General features: G+C 32.3%; 1 protein-coding gene across 1 annotated transcript; it reads left to right on the forward strand.

Moving 5' to 3' along the window:
* Positions 1-16,517: 16,517 nt before the first annotated feature.
* LOC125492403 (uncharacterized) lies at positions 16,518-17,545 on the forward strand. The gene has a single exon (XM_048634855.2). It carries the CDS (start codon positions 16,601-16,603, stop codon positions 17,543-17,545), a length of 945 nt encoding a protein of 314 aa, XP_048490812.2. The 5' UTR covers positions 16,518-16,600.
* Positions 17,546-22,357: the final 4,812 nt, after the last annotated feature.

Genomic DNA, 22,357 nt, shown 5'->3' on the forward strand with positions numbered 1-22,357 from the left:
CAAACTCCCGCAGAAGATTAGTCCACTTGCTGAAGGCGGTGGGAAACTCCTCGTAATAGGACCAAAAAAAATATGAGACTCGAAGTCTATCTTAAACCTGTAAACCACATGAGACCAAATAAATTGTAATAAGAGAAGTAAATCTCAAAATCGAGGCTCGGGGTCTAATTTATTTCCTCCATTTTCAAGTACATGTAACATTTCCATAATAATCACTATTCATGTACCAACCTTATCCTATATTAACTCACAAATATAATATAAGAAAAAATATAGAATTTTATTTGATTCGTCTTAATGCATACTATTATAAGATCAACTTTTTATAATTTTTACTCACATATAGTTAAAGATACTAAGGAATAAAGTGGTATATTGGTAACATGTAGGAAGGAAATACTGCGTGTATGTAGAACGGAGCAATTGAAGCATGATACGAAGTCTATTTTTGAGACTCGAAGTCCAATATTTGAGACATAAAGCCCAAAATCTAGGAATAAAATTTTGAAATTTGCGACAAAATCTAAGACCCAGACCCCTATATATGAAATTCGTCACATCAATTTGGTGGTATGTTCGCCTCACCTAAAGCTTTCGCATGATATAGATTAGATTGTAAACAAAAATTTTTTTCAAGAAAGATTAAATTTGGATTTAAGAAGTAGACATAACTTACATTTATCTTTACTCTTCTATAAGAAACTACTATTAATATCAAATGTACGTACTTTATGCACAATTTGCATAAAACTAGCTTTTAGAACCCCCTTATTCTTGTGAGAAATACTCAAAACTCTCATCAATTTCTCCTAGGTTAAGAGCGTAACTCACATGTAAGTTAAGAAATAGTCTTCTTAGTTATATCGAAGAATTAGAGAGAACGACTAACACATAGATTATTAGTTGGTTTACTTCACCTATCGTCATTAATTAGTTTTAGAATTAAACCCTATCAACCTTATATATGATCAAACGCTCCTCCAACATGCTATTGTGTTAGAGCCAATGAATTTTATCATCCTAACATTACAAGAGATGTGCTTAATATAAATAACACAACGCTCCTGATCTACTACGTACGTACACTGATGGAAAATAATTGGAAAGGTTAGTTAGTAGGACCATAAATAAAAACTACTCCATATTAACTGTCGACGCAAACAGTTGGCGGGAATAAAAAGTCACATGCTTTGATCGCGTGACTGACATTAGCAGATCTGAGAATGAGAACTCGATGTTTTTATTTATGCTCATCCAAACTGTTACGTTAGTTTAAGTCCACTGCCAATTTTTGGAAAATTAACGATATGTAATCCAAATTATTGTCGACTTTCTTATAGTATAGTATAATCTCAATGATTCTTTATTTTCTAATAATATTAACAATGAATTGGTTGTACGTGTCTTTTCAAAAGATAATTATAAACTATTAATTTAGTAAAAGGTATGACCAAGTGGTTAAGATTGAAGAGTTGTGAACAGTAGAGTCAAGTTCGAGCCTCCCTTCCCTTTCTTTGTATGGCCTTTGTGGCTCATATGGATAAAAAAAATGATAATGTAACAAGTTCTAACTCGCTAGGACTAGACAGACAAGGAAATAAAGTGAAAAAAGAAATAGAAAAAACAACGGTTAGTTAAGGGTTCATCTCTATTCTATATGGGAAGAGGGGTAGGACACCAAAATATTAGAAAGCCCATTTTACCCTCATTACATTTCTATTCTAACTGCTTACTCTAATTTAAAAATAAAAAAGAAAACTACCTAATTAATTTAAAAAATAAAAAAAGACATTATAAAAAAAACCATCAACAATTCAAATATTCTAATTTATTAAATATAACTAACAATTAATTTAATTTTTTACATTCCTTAAAAAAAAAATTCTACGTATTTTCGCACGCATCGCGTGCATATAAAAACTAGTATATTCATATGGTAACATTGATATAAGGATCTTGCTAACGGATGCCCGAGGCGCTAGATAAGAAATATATTGTTCTACTTAGGGCCTGTTCTCTTCGGCATAAAACAACTGAACTGAACTGAACTGAACTGAAGAGAGCTGAACTGAACTGAACTGAACTAAACAAAACTAAACTAAACTAAACTGAACTGAACTGAACTGAACTGAATTGAATTGAATTGAATTAAATTGAATTGAATTAATTTAATGTAATAAATATATAAATAATATTTAAACAATAATAATATGAATATTAAATAATAATTAATTATAATAATAAGTAATAATAATGAATAATAATAATAATAGTATTTTGGATATTTTAAAATGAGAGTTATAAATAAATAATATTAATAATCATAAATTAATAATAATTAATTTATATTATTTGTATTAATATATTAATACTTGATGGTGATTATATAATAACAATAATATCTAAGAAGTAAATTAATATTACGATTTTAATAATATAATAATATTTAGTAATTAAAAATAATGATTGGATTGGACCGCGAAAATTGCATCATAAACTGTTTTGACGCGATTTGATTGGTTTATGGGCTAAAAAACGTGGGTTATTTGCGCTTTGACCTAAACCATGTTCCTCCTAATAATAATACTAATAATAATGAGTAAAGATATAATAAACAAAATAATATATAGAAATAATAATAATACTTAATAGTAATGATATAAAAATAAATAATAATAATAATAATAATAATAATAATAATAAGAGTAATTAGTAAAATAAATTATACCGACATAATAATAATATTTAACAAAATGGTTATAACAGAATGGAGCTGAACTGAACTGAACTGAACTGAAAATAAGCTGGGGAGAACATACCCTTAATTACTCATATTTATATATACATAATAATAAAATAATATATAATTCTAATGCAAAATATTTAATATTTTTCAAAAGGAAAGGGAAAGACATTTAATTTCAACCAAAACATTTAAATGCATTGCATTGCATTAAAATTATACATTATTATATTATTTTATTTAAATATGAGTAATTAAGTAAAACAATATATTTCTTATCTAGCACTCCCGGGGCGTCCGTTAGCTTTTGCCTTATTCTATTTTTATTGGTTCAAAGATTTTAGAAGTTATATGATAGTAGGTTGTATAAGCCTTAATAATTAGTCATAATTATATCAATCATGTTACTTTTGAAAACTAAAAAAAGAAATTAAAGATAATTTAATGTTTTTTATAAATTTGTGTTTGATTTTCAAAAGCTGAGATCTAAAAACCACAGGTAGATAAGAAACATGCTCAAAGTTATAGGTAGATTGTAATATGAGTTTGATTGGAAAAGATATCCCTCAAAGTTAGAATTATTTTAAAATAATTTATAATTGAGATATATAAATTATCCAAACTTGACACCTTCCTACTTAGCACATATCTTGGCAATATTTAATAAATTTAAACTCCAATTAATACTCTAATTAACAAGTCATTAGTGTATTTTATGATATACAAATCTTAATAATTAATCTATGAGCTAAAAATCACACACATAAAAAAAGTTATATATACACTTTACTTGAATGTTCAATCTTAAATCCTCATATTTCTCCCTTCTTTTACAGTTTCTCACTTTACCACTATCTGTATTGTTACCCATACCTTCTAACCAAATTGTTGAATATTTCAAGTTTAGAAAAGGGTATATTGAGAGTTATTTTTTTAAATACACATAGCTCAATCTAAATAAATCCAAAATAACATAATGGACATACTTTTAGGCTTTTATTCTCTTGGACACAGTTTTAGTTCATTTTAGTTTAATTCACCTAGTTTTCTCTCACAATATAAGTTCAATTTAGCTAATTTTCTCTCATAATATTAGTTCAATACGTCAATTTAATTCGATTCAACTCACAGTTCAACCCAAAAAAACCGCCGCGTTAATTAGCACCTATTTTCCTCTATTCAGCTCACAATTCAACCCAAACCTATTCTCCTAGAGGTATCACGTATTGACTACGCAACAAGCTTTTCCTTGACATTACCATCTTTGATTCTTTTCGGTGGAAACCAATCCCATAGGCATTGTAATCACCAAGGACACTTCAATTCGTCAATCATAAATCCATAATTATATCACTTAATTAGTCTTAGGAAAAAAAGGCATTAATTTGTTGGCAGGTCCGTCTCGAACTATATAGAGGCCCTGTGCGATCTCGTATTTGAAGAATTCAATAATATAAGAGCTCATCCATATTTCACATAATCATATTATGAAATAGAAATTTAATATAATATATAATTAAAACTTTCTCTATTTTGAGACCCTCACAAATAAGGGACCCTGTTCCATGGAACATGTTGAACATGCTAAAAGCCGCCCCTATTTGTTGGCTATGCTAAAACTTTTTAACTAATATTTGTAAAAGAAGATCGATATACAGTAATTAATTTTATTGCGCTATGCTTTGCGTACAATCTTCACAGCTGAAAAATCATAATGGTTATTATTACCATCGTTGTGCTTTGCGTGCATGTGTGTTCCGTTCATGCACAATTGCACATGCTTCTTTATTTCCTATTCTCTCTACTTTGCAACCTCGTAATCATCTCAGCTAATTAGCTTTAGCAAAATGGAAATAATAATGATTTTGTTTCTTTTTTGGGCAAATGATATTGAAACATGATATTGTTAATAAGTACTAACTCCAATATTTAGAATGAGAAGTAATTGTCTAGTGGCATCTAGTTACCTCGTTACATAACATCATTAACATGCAATTAAATTAGAGTTTTACATGCAATCTTAGGAGTTTATAATGAGTGTTACATATATTCTCAAACAAAAATTCTTAGAGCAACTCCAGGGACCATTTAAGGTCCCAACGAACTTGCAAATATTAGATAGTTGGAGCTGGTTGCTTACTTGTTCGAGTGAAAAATATGTTGTTGCTTGGAGAAGTCAAGTAGCTCCACAAAGCTACTTGTTTTGTTTTACTTTTGTGACCTCACTTTTCACTTTGCACTGATTGTAGCTTTTCATTGGAATCTACAAAAACTACAAGTGGTTGTAGCTTTCTATTGGAAGAGGTTGTAGTTTGAAAATGTTGTAGTTTGAAAATCTGATGTGACACATAAAGCTACAAGTGGTTATAATTTGTCATTTTAGTTGCTCTTAGGAGTAGCCGTTATACTATAATATGTGGTGTAACAATCTAGAAATCATTGTTTTTTTTTTGGTAAAAGAAAATTCCAAATGACATGAAATAAATGACAAAGTGACATAAAATTCATGTCATTATTTGTATAGTTCATGTCATTATTCTTGTTAAATTATATGTCATTCATAATATAACATATTGCATCCAAGACGCACACTCCACTCTTAAATTCTTAAATACAGATTTAACGATTGCATATATCTCAAAAGATAAATCAAATAAAGTAACTAATAATTCTCCTTACTTCTCGTTTTCTCTACGGAACAAACTACATGCATCTTTAATTTCATCTTAATCATACTTTTTTCATAATAATTACTTGAACATATTAAAGATCATTGAAACACACCTCCCCTAAAAATAGTTTTCCCGTAGGGTTGGAGAAAAGTATAGAGTGCCTTTAAATTTTTGGAGCTATTAAATGGGCGGTTTGTAGGACCCTTAGAATGAGAGAATTAGGGAAGGTATCCCAATACATATAGTACTCTTCTCTTCCTACTTTAAGCTCTTTTACATGTGTGTAAAGGACATCGAGCTTTGGACCTTAATAGAATAGTGGGCCCAATTTTGGGCCTACTTTTGTCTCCCCCTTGCCTTCTCCTAGATCATATGGGCCTTTTTCTTTTTTAATCATTTTTATTTTCCCTAAGATCAAAGGGTGCCCTACCATGCAATCATTCTTATTTCATCATTTTTATTATTTTTTTTGCTTTGTAATTTTCTCATGTTTTTGTCTTATTAGGTATTTTGTATGGATTTAATTTTGGTGGTTTAATATTAGCGTCATCTTTAGGTCACGTATGACATCATGATCATCATATTCGGATCCGGGTCAAGTTGGCATTGTTAGTTTTTTGGGGGGTTCACAAGTGGTGTCACATTCAAAGATTAGAGTCCAAACTTAAGGGGGTTTTCAATATTATTGTTAGTTACTAGTTTTTGGTGTGATAATCATACAAATAATATGATATGTGATGTAGGATAAACATAAAATTATTAATACTAAGTTCGTATATATGCATGCGAATCGCGATACATGCGACAATATATTAATATTAATATTCGAATTGTAAAAAAACATTAATATCAATGTGAAAAGTAAATATATATTTCATACTTACAATTTATTTTTACAAAACATACGATTGAAAATGAAGAAGAAAAGTTTATTTATATTTACTTTTTCTCATTAAGTTTAACTATTTCGCTTGAATAACATCTTGACTACGACAATTATGATGAAATCGAAAAATACATAGATGAGTTATACTCTTTTCTTCTCGGTAATTTTATGAATTTTTTATTTATGTTCTTTATAATTGTTATTGAATATTTAGATAAAAGAAAACTTTGTATTTGTAAGTTTATAAATGTTGGAAAATTTCTTTATTATGTTAATTTTCTCATCATAAGTACTCTTTTAATGGTAATCTTAAACTTTTTCATGTTACTTTTCTCATTAACTTTCCTTATTATGCATAATTGTAATTCAAGAAATGAATATAAATTTTGAATAGTTTTTTTTTATGTTTCAATTAGGGATATATAAGTCTTTTCATAAGGAGACACAATAACTCCCCTAACTTATATAATAGAGATTATACTACTTTGAAAACTAATATTAGAAAATAAATGTACAAAATTATTTTTTCATATTTCTCTTCAACATGTTGTTAGTGACAAATTGGATATATAGTAAATGTACACCATTGCATTATGTTAATTCTTCTATAGTTCTATGGAGCGCTTCATACTAAATTATTGATATTGAGGATTTGAGGAAAATAAGTTAGAAGGGTTACTACTACTAATACTAAATTAGGCAACTAAATTTTTTATGAACATTGAATTAACCATTAAAAAAATATACTCCCTCCGTCCCATAATATAAGTCTTGATTCTGTTTTTACACGGGAATTAAGATAAACTAGAATCTTGTTTTATTTAAATAAAAAGATTCATTTTTATTGGAAAACAGTTTTATTGTTACTTTCTTTTTAACAAAAAATAAAAACTTAACATTAATATTGCATAGTTTAATGTGTAGAGGAGTTTAATGGGTTATGAGATTCTATTTTATCATTAATAATGGTGCATTGAAAGCTGAAATTATAGGACTTTTTGGGAGTTAAATTATTTTCATGAGGTATTTTGGGTATAATTATTGATTGAAAATAGAAACAAGACTTATATTTTGGGACACTTTAAAAGGAAAGGGGACTTATATTATGGGACGGAGGGAGTAGCAATTAGAAGGAAATCAAGAATGATTAGTGTAAGTTGCACGGCTTGCACCTCTTGTGAGTTGTCGACCTCATTGCTTATCACATTCTCCCTCATAACATATGTTATTAATTTCTTATCTATACTAATATATTAAAAGGCGTTCGTAAGAACGTCTATGTGCCATGTGGCACTCTCCTCTAAGATTCTAATGCATGTGCTCTATTTTCATGTCAAACGACCTCTCAAATAAAAAAATAATGTTGTGTGGTTAGAAGGTATCGAACATGTGACCTTTGAAAGGAAAAGTGATAGCTTAACCATTGATCCAACATAACATCATTGATTAATATTTCAAAATAAAATATAATAAGGTCTTGTAATTATATCTCATTAGACTATACAAGTAGTTAGATACCTAACACATTAATGGTAATGATAATAGACTATTGTGATCAATTTTTTCCTAAGAAAAGAAACAACCCGGAGCATCGCCCGGGACACTCACTAGTTAGATTATAAAATACAAAGCACTCTAGAGATTAATTAATGGCATATTCTTCATCTTATAATTACTAACATAACTTTATCTTGAAATATATAGTTGCTTTATATTTCCTCCGTTTAGAAATAGTTGCACCATTTAATTTGCATAGTATTTTCTATTCACATCTTACACTTTGATTATCTTTGGTGATTTATATTTTTTAATTATAAAAAACATAGTCATATGGAATCTTGTTAGATTCGTCTCAATGTATATTTTTTTAATGTTAACTTTTTATAATTTTTTCTTATTGATAATTGAAGATATTAACGTTTAAAACCATACATCGACAAGCATGAAAACATGAAACGGTGCAACTATTTATAAACAGATAAAATAATTGCCTTAATAAAAGTGAATATCAATTGAATATTGAGTATAGTAGTGATTAAAGAAAAAAATATTGGAAGTAATATTATAAAATAAAGTACAACCAAATATATTAAACCGAACTACAACTAAAGTGTGTAGTTATACCTGCCTACCACATATAATCAAGATAAATATGATTACTCCATGATCTTAACATAATCACAGGTCAATCTATAAATTGCTTTTGTTTGACTTGTGGTAGGTTGAAACTATAAATCATACTCCACTACTTTAAAGTGTAGTACATTGTACTCGGAATTTATCAAGAAATATTTTGACTAATATAAAGGTCAACTTCAACTTCAAAATATATTTCCACAATTGAAGAAAATTAATAATCCATCAATGAAGTTTTTTGAGTCTCTCATAATTTGAATGTTGACTTGGTTGACTATATTTGGAAGTTTGTTGGGTGGCTTATTAAACCTCCTTTATTTCTTTTATTTTCTACTCCTAACAATTATTGGTTCGCTATTTTGCTTCAATTATTAGCCTTGTTAATTGCTCCATACACGTTTAGTCGTTTACATCATCTTTTGCTAGTACTACAAGTTAGAAATTTTTTGAATCCTTTTATAATCACACACATGACACAATGTCCAATTTAGTCGGCGACCTTATAGAATTATCCAAGTAGTTAAGAACATCTACACCAATTGAGCAATGATGTGTGACACTCGATATTTTTGTTCTTTCATTATTCCAAAGTCTCCAAGGCATAGTCAACTTTCAACCATAATTTATCGGTTTATAGGTAAAAAATTTCGGAGAATTTTCTTGTAAGAAGGGGGAGAAATTGAGGATCTTTTTGTAAAGGATGAGAATCGAACTCCTATCATAAGAGTAAAAGGAGGGCCCTTACAACTATCGGCGGGACAACCTTGATCCTTAATACATAATTTAACTTATATATACGGTAATATATGTGCCTTGAATCCGGTGAAGTTTGGAGCAAAATGGCGAGTCTGTGAGCTTACCCGGCTATCCAGGCGGTTTGGCCCAAGTGGTCGGGCGAGATATTCGTTGTTTGCTGGTGATTTTGGCTTGCGCACTCGACCGGACGAGTGTGATTTTGACGGGAGTTTGATGATTTCGAGTCGGGTTATAAATCGGTTTTTAACCTAATTCTTTTGTATCGATTAGAACATTGATCAAATCTGTAATTCTGATTTTCCTCGAGATCAATAAAAGTATTCTCTCTCTGTTCGTGGATGTAGCCAACAATCCGTTGGTGAACCACGTTAATATGTGTGTTCTTTTATTGTTTTTTGCATTCATTATTTATTCTTTCTCACATATGTTATAACATATACTTTATATATGTAAATTTTTCTAATTTCTACTACTACATAATTTAAGATAACAATTGTCAAGATGTGATTGAATCTTGTAGAAAAGCAGCAACACGATGAACAACCATAGACGAATTGAGAATTAATCTATTATGGTTTCCACAAAAAAAATTGTCAAGCTTGATATGCGCTTTCTTTTGGGAACTACTTCAAAACCAGTATAATTTGTCTAGTGTTATATATAATGTTTAGAACTTGTTCAAATCATTAAGTAGTGCTAATTGAGCAATACAAATATTACAATAGTCAGTTCATTATATGTAATAGACATATTTTTTTTATATTGGCTAGCCACACCATTAATTGTTGATGGTGTGGCCAATCCACATAAAAGGTTAGCTATTATAATTTGAGGTTACTAATCAATATAATTGCTTATTATAATTATATTGTTTGATTACTATTAATATAGTAGGGGTTACTTATTAATATACTAGGGGTTATTATAACTATTGGATTTATTTATTAATATATTAGTGATTATTTATAATTGTTGGGGTTAATTGTCTTAGAAAATTATTAGGGTTTACTTATATGAATTGAAAGAGTTACTTATATCTTAATATAATTAATTTGTCTTTCACGCTTTTGTTGATCATGCAGCCAAACCCACTGAATAACGCATTGTCGTTTCAAAATGAGAGAGAGGTGGATTTTGTTAAATCCTTAAAAAAGGGGGTCGACCCATTCATTTAATTGAGGTGGATTAGCAAGGTATAGGATGTAGTTGTAGGATTATAAGTACTATAAGCAAAATTTCATGAAATACATTCATAAGCACTTAAAACAGGATCTCATGTATATACATTTAAGGATTACATAATAGTTAAAAATTAACCTTTGATGTGTGATTTCCACAAAGCTCTTCGAGATCCGGAGATAGAACCATAATTGAGATTTCTATACTAGGTCCACCAATCCAAATCAACACTCCACCAATGTTAGTTGGAAGGAAGAAGGATTATTCCATTTCTTGGAGCAGTATTACGTGACTTTTGGAGAAAGAGATCAGAGAAAGAGGAGAGAGAAATAGTAAGAGAAAACCTGACTGCTTTATTTTCTAATTTCCCCACCTAATTATAAGAACATATTAGGTTAGGAATCCTCCTCCTTTCTCTTTGGCCGACCACCCCTAGAGTCCTTCATGTACTCTATCTCTTTCTTTTGTTGATCCTGATTGTTTAAATGTGACCTTGCATTGTATGATCCATTTAATTGGGCTTCGGGTTTATTATTTACTAACCCTATATATATATATATATATATATATATATATATATATATATATATATACACGATCCAATTTAATGAATTTATTATCCCCGTAATATGATCCATGTTATATTTAGTAATTGCACTAAAGTCGAGAACATCATTCCTTCAGTAGTCCATTATTATAATGCAGAGTTTTCTAAAACATGACAATGTTCACTTTAATTAGTTCTTCTTCCCCCAAAAAAGCGTTTTTGATTCTTCTTTAATTCGTAACCCTATCTATTAAAGGTGGAGGTGGCAAGTAGCTAAATTCTTCTTTCATGGAGCATGAAACATGCATAAAATGTGATAAATGACACATATTTCGTAATAGGAACTGATATGGAAAAGCTTCCACTTTATGAAATGAAGATGTGCTACTCCACACATTTTAGTATTAAGAGTAGAAAAATAGCGATGGGGTGTGTTGAGAATTAGGACTCCTTAAATTTATTAATGCCTAAACCTTAAGGGTAATATATCTATATATCACAAGGATATCTGAGATATTCCAAAATAATAATGAAGCAAATAAATTGGACGAAACAAATGTATATAACATTAGATATATTGGGAATATCATGAATATTAGATTTTGTTGTATATGTCAAAGGACCAACTCAACCAAAAGCTTAAGCTGATGGTTGAGGCCCCAAGAATAGATTTATACTCTATCACGCCCCCTCACGCAAGAGCCCTCTGGGCTTGAAGTGTGGATGCAACACAGGTCTCCCATACCTGGCGCTAAATATTCCACTGAGAAAGGAGGGGTGGATGAGATTCGAACCCGTGACCTTTTTGTCACGCTGGTTCTTGATACCTTATCAAATGACCAATTCAACCAAAAGCTTAAGCTGATTGTTGAGGCCCCAGAAATAGATTTATACTCTATCAGTATATTATACTTTTAGTATGTCAATACTCAATATGCAACAAGGGGAGAAAGCGTTTCTCTTATTCTTCGGAACATCATGCAGTTTAAATGATGATAGAATTATTATATGAGGTGCATTTTCTTTACCTTAGAGAAAACAAGTTTCAAGTTAAATTGGTTAAAATAAGCTTTGTTAAGTTAAGATAAGTTTAATTAAGTTTAAACAAGTTTCAACACCCTAATGAAATTCAATAAGTTTCAATAAATTAATTATAAATTTTAATAAGTTTGATCAAGTTCATATAAGTTCAGGTTGATTTAAGTGAAGTAAAGGCACCTGTAAAATAGCGTACATATAAGATTTGAAATCAAATATCGTCGTCCACATTAGCACTTCATACCCCATAAATCATTGTTGGAACATTTATAGTGTAATGGGTTTTATAAGCTCATATGGTCTTATACTAGAAGAGGAGGAGGTTTAGTATGCTAATATTAGAAAACGCAAAAAACACATGAAACAATCAAGCAAAATAGGAGGTTCGTCCCGGGTCGCGATTAGGGGACCGTCGCGGGTCACGACATCTGTCGCGGGTCGCGACCAGCGCACTGTCGTGATTCACGATCTGTATCGCGGGTCGCGACCAGCGCACTGTCGCGACTCACGATCTGTATCGCGGGTCGCAACGTGTGTTCTGTTTTGGATTGCGAAATTTTGTGTGAAATATAATCGTTGTATTGTGTATGTTATCCTTTTAATGTCGATTGGGACTCTTATTTAGAGGATTAAAGGGATATTAAGGTAATAACAACTCTAATCTATGAAGGTAATATTTATATATGACCTTTGTCATTCATATGAGGAGAGAGGAATAGAAATCAGTTTTTCATATTCCTAAAAAACGTGCTTTGCTTGAGAGAAACCTTTGGATTTCCTCTCTAGTGTTTTTCACAAACAACAAACACAAAGTTATTGTTGATTCACATAGAAGATCATCTTGTGAATTGTTTTCTTCATTGTTTCTTATTAGTTATTTCGTGTTAACTCGATGATCCTAGAGGGGCGAACTTAAACTACTTCCTCCGTTTCTTTTTACTCGCTACACTTTCCATTATGGGAAGTTTCACATTACTTGCTACACTTCTTTTTTGGGCAATAAACTCTCTCTATCTCTCTCCTCCCACATGGATCCCTTTTCTTTTTACTCTCTACCTCTCTCTTCTCCAAAAATTGCCTAGGAGTCCGTGAAATGAGAAGTATAGCGAGTAAAAAGCAACAGAGGAAGTAATAAGAAAACATAATTTCCGTGCCTTAAAGTGATATATTCGGTTCCTTTATTGATCACACATCTAACAATCATTACCTGCCCTACAATTTTTGTGGTGCAGTATTTAAAATGTGCTTGTTTATACTTTTTGGGTTTCATTGATTCAAAGGATGAACTTGTATATCCAACATGTAGGACATATTAGGCTTAGCCAATGAACGATGACAAATGGCAACACACTGTTAAAGAAAATCAACGGTAAAATCTAAAAATGATACCGAGCCTCATTCACGAGTCATGATAATGTATGATGTATGGGAGATCGTTTAAAATCATCTATAACGATTATTAACATAATATCAATTATCTTACTGATATATACGACAATACAACAAGTCTTTTGTACGATTAATAATATTAAACTATAAATGACTCCTTTTATTTATATAAGTACCCCTAATAATAATATTAATCATGTGGCCGCAAGTTTTATTGTTGTCAATTTTTTCTTTTTGGGTGACTTTAGGATGTTGAAACCTCATATAAAAGCTGAAGTTGATTTTTTGGATCCATTGCCAACTGCATTGGCACTAGTTTGTACTGGTGTTGCTCCAAATCCTCCTGAAATAAACTCTAAAATTAGACTGAATTAGATTAGACTGACTTAAACTCTAAAATTTTTTGCAATCCGCTTACACTTTTACCTCAAAGTATGCACACGCCCACCTCTCAGCTAACAAACTCTAAAATCATACATCATCACGACTTAGAGGTGGGCGTGTGCATACTTATTTGAGGTAAAGATGTAAGCGGATTTCAAAAAAATTTAGAGTTTAATTCAGTCTAATCTAAACTTGTTTGAATTTGATTATGGACTGGAAAAATTTGGGTTAGACCTGACTCAAATTTTTGAGTCCAAAAGGCTTCAGATAGGACTTGGACTCAACATTGTGGAGTCCAAAGTCGAATTCAGTCCGAATTTTTTTATAGCATTTATATAACCCAATCCAAAGTTATTGTCCTGTTACATAAATCTCCAACCATAGATAGTCTAAACTCTAAAGTTACCCTAGATGGATTGTTGTGTGCAAATGTATGGACTATTGCAATGAGTGTTTAGATATTACCGATTGTTAAAAAGCCTTTTTTTAATTATTATTTTGGAATTCAGTTCTTCCATTTTGCAATTTGCATATTATTTATAGACTTTAAAACTCTTTTTGAAATTGATGTAGCTACTCATATGGAATGATGTTATTAGTTTTAATATATACACACTCCATTTTGCTTTAAAAATTAATTTTGCAATTAAGTTTGTAACTTTTTAGTTTCCGATCATGTGAAAACGGTTTGAGACTAATTTTTTTGGGGAGATTATATTTCCTCCATTTGCAATAAGTGAAACACTTCTCTAAAAAAATTGTCATATAAAATATAGGAACATTTCACTTATTTACAGAAGAGGAAGCATATAATTTGAACTGGACTGGATTAAACTCAAAAAGAAAGTTCAGATCATATCGAACTCAATTTCTCGAGTCTAAATTTTTTAAATTTAATTTGAATTTGATAAAGTCTAACCGAATCCATTTAATTTAAGACCCCTACTTTGATAAATTGTAGATTAGGAATATTATTTTTAGCTTTTTACTAGAAGTACAAGTACTATGGCAAATTGGCAATATGAGGAAGTACATTTAGTAAAAAGATTGCAAAAATTAAACCCAGCCCGTATTACAACCTGGCCTGTGATACAACTATTTTAAACAACGAAGCCCAATTTAGTAAAACGATTGAAAACATAAATATTAAGGCGTTTCTCTGCGGAAACTCTTTAAGTAACTCTTAGGCTCCGTTTGGTTGGATGTAAAACATTTTCAATGTAAAATGATTTTCATGGAAAACAATTTACAATGGAAAACAAAATTATAAAATTAGTTTTCCATTGTTTGGTTGCATGTAAAAAATGATGGAAAACAAGGAAAATGAAAGAGGTAGTAAAAGGAATGTACAAAGAGGAGAGGTGGAAAATGTTTTCCTCCAATTTTGGGGGAAAATGTTTTCAATGGGGTGGAAAATGGTTTTCCATCCCAAGTTTTACATTTTAATATTTTACACCAAACCAAACAATGTAAAATAGGAAAATAGTTTTCAAGGAAAACGTTTTACACTCTACCAAACGGACCCTTAGTGTCTTGACCAGGTTAAAACACTAATAAAATAAAGGGGATGATATACATAGCCCTTAGGGTGATGTATAAGGTGCTTAAAATGAAAATAAAAAATTAAATCAAGCATTTATTATCTCAAATGATGTGAAATATTATTATGAAATCTTAAATTATTTGCATTTTAAGACATGCATTTAATGCTTATATATAGCCCTAAGGGCTACATATAACATAATAGTAGTACTCCCTCTGTTTTTTTTTATCATTCTTACTTTTCCAGTGCGCGTCTTCCAATACACGTTTTAAAACTTAAATATATTTCATTATATATTAGTAAAAATTATAACGATTGAATATTAATAAATAACTAATTGAGACGAATCAAACAAGACCCCACATGACTATGTTTTTTCTTATAAATTGAGAACATTTGAGAAGATTCTCTCTATACATGAATAGTGTAAGATTCTAAGTGAGAAAGATAAAAAAAACAGAGGGAGTATTTGGTAAGTGTTATGAAATATAATATGGATGCCCATTATACCCCCGTTAATATATCCGGGATATTCTAGGGTTTTGTTCTCCAAGTAAAACCCTAACTATTGTATTGTATATATATACCCTGGACTATATGGAATAAGATACAACACGATTCTCTCTTCCTCTTCTGTTTATTTACAACACGTTATCAGCACCAACCGCTCACACTTCCGAAACACTCTCTTCCACGCCGTCAATTTGGCCTCTGCAACAATCCCTGGGTCACCGCTTTCGAGTTGACGCCTCCCGAGGTCCGAACTTTCGCCGCTTATCTCGTCTCCTCCATTCTCTCTAAGGTTCGAATCATCTTATCTATATTACGTGATTTTTTTGTTTTTGGAAGTATGAATTTCTCAGTTTGTTTTATTCGTTTGCGTCGTCGAATCCATGTGGTTGAGTTCTGTTTTGATTACTAACAAAGCTATTTGAAAATATTGTTTTGAGTTTGTCGTCAAACTGGTACTCGATGAATTTTGGTGACTGCAGTATGGATTTTTTTTTTCCCTCTTTATGTATTGAATTTCGACTGCTACGTGATGAATGATGATGATGAAGCTGCACCAACATTTGTTAATATTGATTTATTTTAGTTAATGCTACGTGATGAATGATGATGATGAACTTTGAGGATGAATGCTATGTATTGAATTTCGAATCAGTATTCTTGAGTCTTGGCCCTTGTATAGCAATATTATGTAACATTAGTTTATTCAAATTATATTCCTACATTACCTACTATATGAACCCCTTAAACTACAATATTGAATTACAATTTTATATGAAGTCCTAATTTCGCAATATTCACTTGTATATAGTACACTATGTCGAACCTTACAAAGCTTGAATTTGCGGCCCTTGATATTACTGGAAAGAACTATTTGTCTTGGGTGTTAGACGCTGAAATTCACCTAGATGCAAAAGACCTTGGTGACACAATCAAAGCAGGCAATAAAGCCACAAGTCAAAACAAAGCTAAGGCTATGATATTTCTTCGCCACCACCTCCATGAAGGTCTTAAGATTGAGTACTTGACTGTGAAAGATCCACAAGTCCTTTGGAGTAATCTAAAGGAAAGGTATGACCACCAGAAAACTGTAATACTACCCAAAGCTCGTTATGACTGGTTACATTTAAGACTACAAGACTTTAAGTCTGTAAGTGAATATAACTCGGCTATGTTCAGAATTACTTCACAGTTGAAATTATGTGGAGAGAAAATCACTGATGCAGAAATGCTAGAGAAAACATACACTACCTTTCATGCGAATAATGTTGTCCTGCAGACACAATACCGTGAAAAGGAATTTAAGAAATATTCTGAACTTATATCTTGTCTCCTTGTGGCTGAGCAAAATAATGAGCTACTGATGAAAAATCATGAATCACGTCCAACTGGTTCTGCTCCATTCCCTGAAGCGAATGCGACATCCCATAATGGGAAAGAAAAATATCATGCCAACAATAGTGGTCGTGGTCGTGGTCGTGGATATGGATGGTCGAGGTCGTGGACGTGGACGTGGATACGGATATGGTCGAGGTCGAGGCCGAGGTGGTTATTTCCAGAATTCATATTCCCACCAGAAGGGGACAATAAAGATGATAACAAACAAGAGAAAGATAAAAATGAGAACGTGACCAATGTATGTTACAGATGTGGAGGAAAAGGTCATTGGTCTCGTACGTGTCGTACACCAAAACACTTGGTTGACCTCTATCAACAATCATTGAAGCAAAAGGGAAAGAAAGTAGAAACAAATCTTGTGTAGACGATGGCGAAGGTGATTTTGATTGTGGCAATACAACTCACCTGGAAGTTGCTGATTTCTTCACCACCCCTGAAGGGAATAATTAATCCTTAGATTAGATTATGGTCTTTTAAAGAATAAAACTTCGTTTTGTTTATTAAGTTATTTATATGGATTTTTGTTTGGATTATGTTATTTTATTTTAGATTTTATTTGTCAGTACTATGAATTTATATGATATTTTTAAATTTTGGTTATTTAGTTATTCTTATATATTATTGTTATTTCATTTATTTGAAGAATATGAATGCCCCTCAAGTTCAGTTAGCAATGAATGGTGAAGATTTATGCCTAGCAGACAGTGCAACTACTCATACCATACTAAAAAGCAAGAGATATTTCTCTTATTTGACAATGAAAGAAACTAGTGTGAGTACTATATCAGGTAGCACAAAGATAATTGAAGGCTCCGGAAGAGCAAATATATTATTGCCTATGGGAACAAAATTTGAAATCATTGATGCACTATATTCTCCCAAATCTCAAAGAAATTTATTGAGCTTTAAAGATATTCGCCATAATGGATATCATATTGAGACAATAAGTGAAGGAAATGTTGAATACCTTCATATCACGATATTACCCAAGGCACTAAGAATATTTTGGAGAAATTACCTGCATTTTCCACTGGTCTGTACTATACTAAAATCAATACAATTGAAACATATGCCATAGTAAACAGGAAGTTTGCAGATAATTTCACTATTTGGCATGACCGGTTGGGCCACCCTGGTTCAATAATGATGCGAAAAATAATTGAAAATTCATGTGGACATTCATTGAAGAACCAGAAGATTCTTCCAATGATTTCAATGTGCTGCTTGCTCACAAGGCAAGTTGATAATACGACCTTCACCAACCAAAATAGATTTTGAATCTATCAATTTTTTGGAACGTATACAGGGAGATATTTGTGGGCCAATTCACCCACCATGTGGAACATTTAGATATTTTATGGTTTTAATTGACGCATCGAGTAGATGGTCACATGTATCCTTGTTATCAACTCGCAACCTGGCGTTTGCGAGACTACTTGCTCAATTGATTAGATTACGAGCACATTTTCCAGATTTCCCTATGAAGGCAATCCGCCTTGATAATGCTGGTGAATTCACTTCTCAAGCCTTTGATGATTATTGCATGTCTATTGGGATAAGTGTTGAACATCCTGTAGCACATGTTCACACACAAAATGGTCTAGCTGAATCATTAATAAAGCGTCTCCAGTTATATTGCTAGACCACTACTTATGAAGTCCAAACTCCCAATCTCTGCTTGGGGACATGCTATATTACATGCAGCAGCATTAATTCGCATGAGGCCAACGAGTAATCAAAAGTTCTCCCCATCACAATTGGTTTTTGGTCAGGAACCAAATATTTCCCATCTAAAAGTTTTTGGATGTGCTGTATATGTTCCAATTGCTCCACCACATCGTTCTAAGATGGGTCCTCAAAGGAGGTTAGGAATATATGTTGGATATGAATCTCCATCAATAATTAAATATCTAGAGCCATCCACGGGAAATCTATTTAAGGCTCGTTTTGCAGACTGTCATTTTAATGAGTCAGTTTTTCCAACATTAAGGGGAGAGAATAAACAGCTGGAGAAGGAAATCAGTTGGAATGAATTATCATTATCTCATCTTGATCCTCGTAATAAACAATGTGAATTAGAAGTCCAAAAGATAATTCATTTACAAAGCTTAGCAAATCGATTGCCAGACGCATTTACTGACCCAAATAGAGTAACTAAGTCGCATATACCAGCTGTGAATGCTCCAATTAAAATTGATGTCCCCGAAGGAAAACACCAAACTGCTAGTGAGTCTACAGCACGCCTGAAGCGTGGTAGACCTATTGGTTCCAAAGATAAGAATCCTCGGAAAAGAAAAGGAGCAGGAATTGATAATGGCCAGACCGAGGAAACAAAGAATTTTGAAGGATCTCCAGGAGAGACTTTAGACATGGCAAAGGAAGAAATTCAGGTACCTGACAATGAAGAGATTTCAACTGATTATGTCATGTCTGGAATAAAATGGAACCGAAATCAAATCGACGTCGATGAAATTTTTGCATGCAATGTAGCAGTTGATGTTATGGAAGAAAATGAGGATCATGAACCAAAGTCTATTGAAGAGTGTGCACAAAGAGATGATTGGCCAAAATGGAAGGAAGCAATTGAGGCAGAATTAAAATCTCTTGCAAAGAGAGAAGTATTTGGACCAGTAGTCCGTACACCTAAAGGTGTAAAACCAGTGGGACATAAATGGGTTTTTGTGCGAAAGAAGAATGAAGATGGTGAAATTGTGAGATACAAAGCACGTTTAGTTGCACAAGGATTCTCACAAAGACCTGGGATTGATTATGAAGAAACATACTCCCCTGTGGTGGATGCAACTACTTTCAGATTTCTTATCAGTCTGGCAATAAGAGAAGGACTTGATTTACGTTTAATGGATGTAGTCACAGCCTACTTATATGGGCCACTGGATAATGACATTTATATGAAAGTCCCAGAAGGATTTAAACTGCCAGAAGCAGCTAATTCTAATTCTCGAGAACATTACTGCATAAAATTAAATAGATCTCTATATGGATTGAAGCAATCAGGGCGTATGTGGTATAATCGCCTCAGTGAGTACTTATTAAGTGAAGGCTATAAGAATGACCCTATCAGTCCATGCATTTTTATAAAGAGATTTGGGGTAGGATTTGTAATAATTGCAGTGTATGTTGATGATTTAAATATTATTGGGACCCCTAAAGAGATTTCACACACTGTGGAATATTTGAAGAAAGAATTTGAGATGAAAGATCTTGGAAAGACAAAATTTTGCTTGGGGCTACAAATTGAGCATCTAAAGAATGGAATCCTTGTACATCAAACAACATATACGGAAAAGGTGTTAAAAAGGTTTTATTTGGATCAAGCACATCCGTTGAGTAGCCCAATGGTTGTAAGATCACTTGATGTTGATAAAGACCCATTCCGTCCTCGAGAAATCAATGAAGAAATCCTTGGTCCTGAAGTACCATACTTAAGTGCAATAGGGGCATTGATGTATCTTGCTAGCCATACGAGACCTGACATATCATTTTCTGTGAACTTGCTAGCAAGGTTTAGCTCATGTCCAACTCGAAGGCATTGGAATGGAATAAAACATGTACTTCGTTACCTCCAAGGAACGAAAGATATGGGTTTATTCTTTTCTAACCAACCCAAAGAAGACTTAATTGGTTTTGCAGATGCAGGGTATTTGTCTGATCCCCATAATGCTCGATCACAAACAGGATATGTGTTCACAAGTGGTGGTACTGCCATTTCTTGGCGCTCCATGAAGCAAACCATTGCAGCCACTTCTTCCAACCATGCAGAGATTTTAGCTATCCACGAAGCTAGTCGTGAATGTGTATGGTTAAGGTCCGTAATTCAACATATACGAGAAGATTGTGGCATATCTATAGGGAAAGAAGCTCCAACAGTTATGTATGAGGATAATGCAGCATGCATTGCACAACTCAAGGAAGGATACATCAAGGGTGATAGAACAAAACACATTTTACCAAAATTTTTCTTCACCCATGAACTACAGAAGAATGGTGATGTACAGGTTCTACAGATTCGTTCAAGTGAAAATTTGGCAGACCTATTCACCAAGGCACTTCCCACCGCTACTTTCAAGAAATTAGTTTACCGTATTGGATTACGTCGTCTCAAAGATCTCAAGTTATGTAATCATGAGGGGAGTAGATGCGCGCTGCACTCTTTTTCCCTTAACCATGGTTTTTCCCACTGGGTTTTCCTGGTAAGGTTTTTAATGAGGCAGCATCTTACGCGCATTAGAAAATATTTTATTTTAAGAGAGAAATCTTATTTTGTATAATGGACATCCAAGGGGGAGTGTTATGAAATATAATATGGATGCCCATTATACCCCCGTTAATATATCCGGGATATTCTAGGGTTTTGTTCTCCAAGTAAAACCCTAACTATTGTATTGTATATATATACCCTGGACTATATGGAATAAGATACAACACGATTCTCTCTTCCTCTTCTGTTTATTTACAACATGTTATGAAATATAATATGGATGCCCATTATACCCCCGTTAATATATCCGGGATATTCTAGGGTTTTGTTCTCCAAGTAAAACCCTAACTATTGTATTGTATATATATACCCTGGACTATATGGAATAAGATACAACACGATTCTCTCTTCCTCTTCTGTTTATTTACAACACGTTATCAGCACCAACCGCTCACACTTCCGAAACACTCTCTTCCACGCCGTCAATTTGGCCTCTGCAACAATCCCTGGGTCACCGCTTTCGAGTTGACGCCTCCCGAGGTCCGAACTTTCGCCGCTTATCTCGTCTCCTCCATTCTCTCTAAGGTTCGAATCATCTTATCTATATTACGTGATTTTTTTGTTTTTGGAAGTATGAATTTCTCAGTTTGTTTTATTCGTTTGCGTCGTCGAATCCATGTGGTTGAGTTCTGTTTTGATTACTAACAAAGCTATTTGAAAATATTGTTTTGAGTTTGTCGTCAAACTGGTACTCGATGAATTTTGGTGACTGCAGTATGGATTTTTTTTTTTCTCTTTATGTATTGAATTTCGAATGCTACGTGATGAATATGATGATGAAGCTGCACCAACATTTGTTAATATTGATTTATTTTAGTTAATGCTACGTGATGAATGATGATGATGAACTTTGAGGATGAATGCTATGTATTGAATTTCGAATCAGTATTCTTGAGT

Source organism: Beta vulgaris, chromosome 8 (assembly GCF_026745355.1).
Source record: "Beta vulgaris subsp. vulgaris cultivar EL10 chromosome 8, EL10.2, whole genome shotgun sequence".
In the NCBI taxonomy this organism is placed as follows: domain Eukaryota; kingdom Viridiplantae; phylum Streptophyta; class Magnoliopsida; order Caryophyllales; family Amaranthaceae; genus Beta; species Beta vulgaris.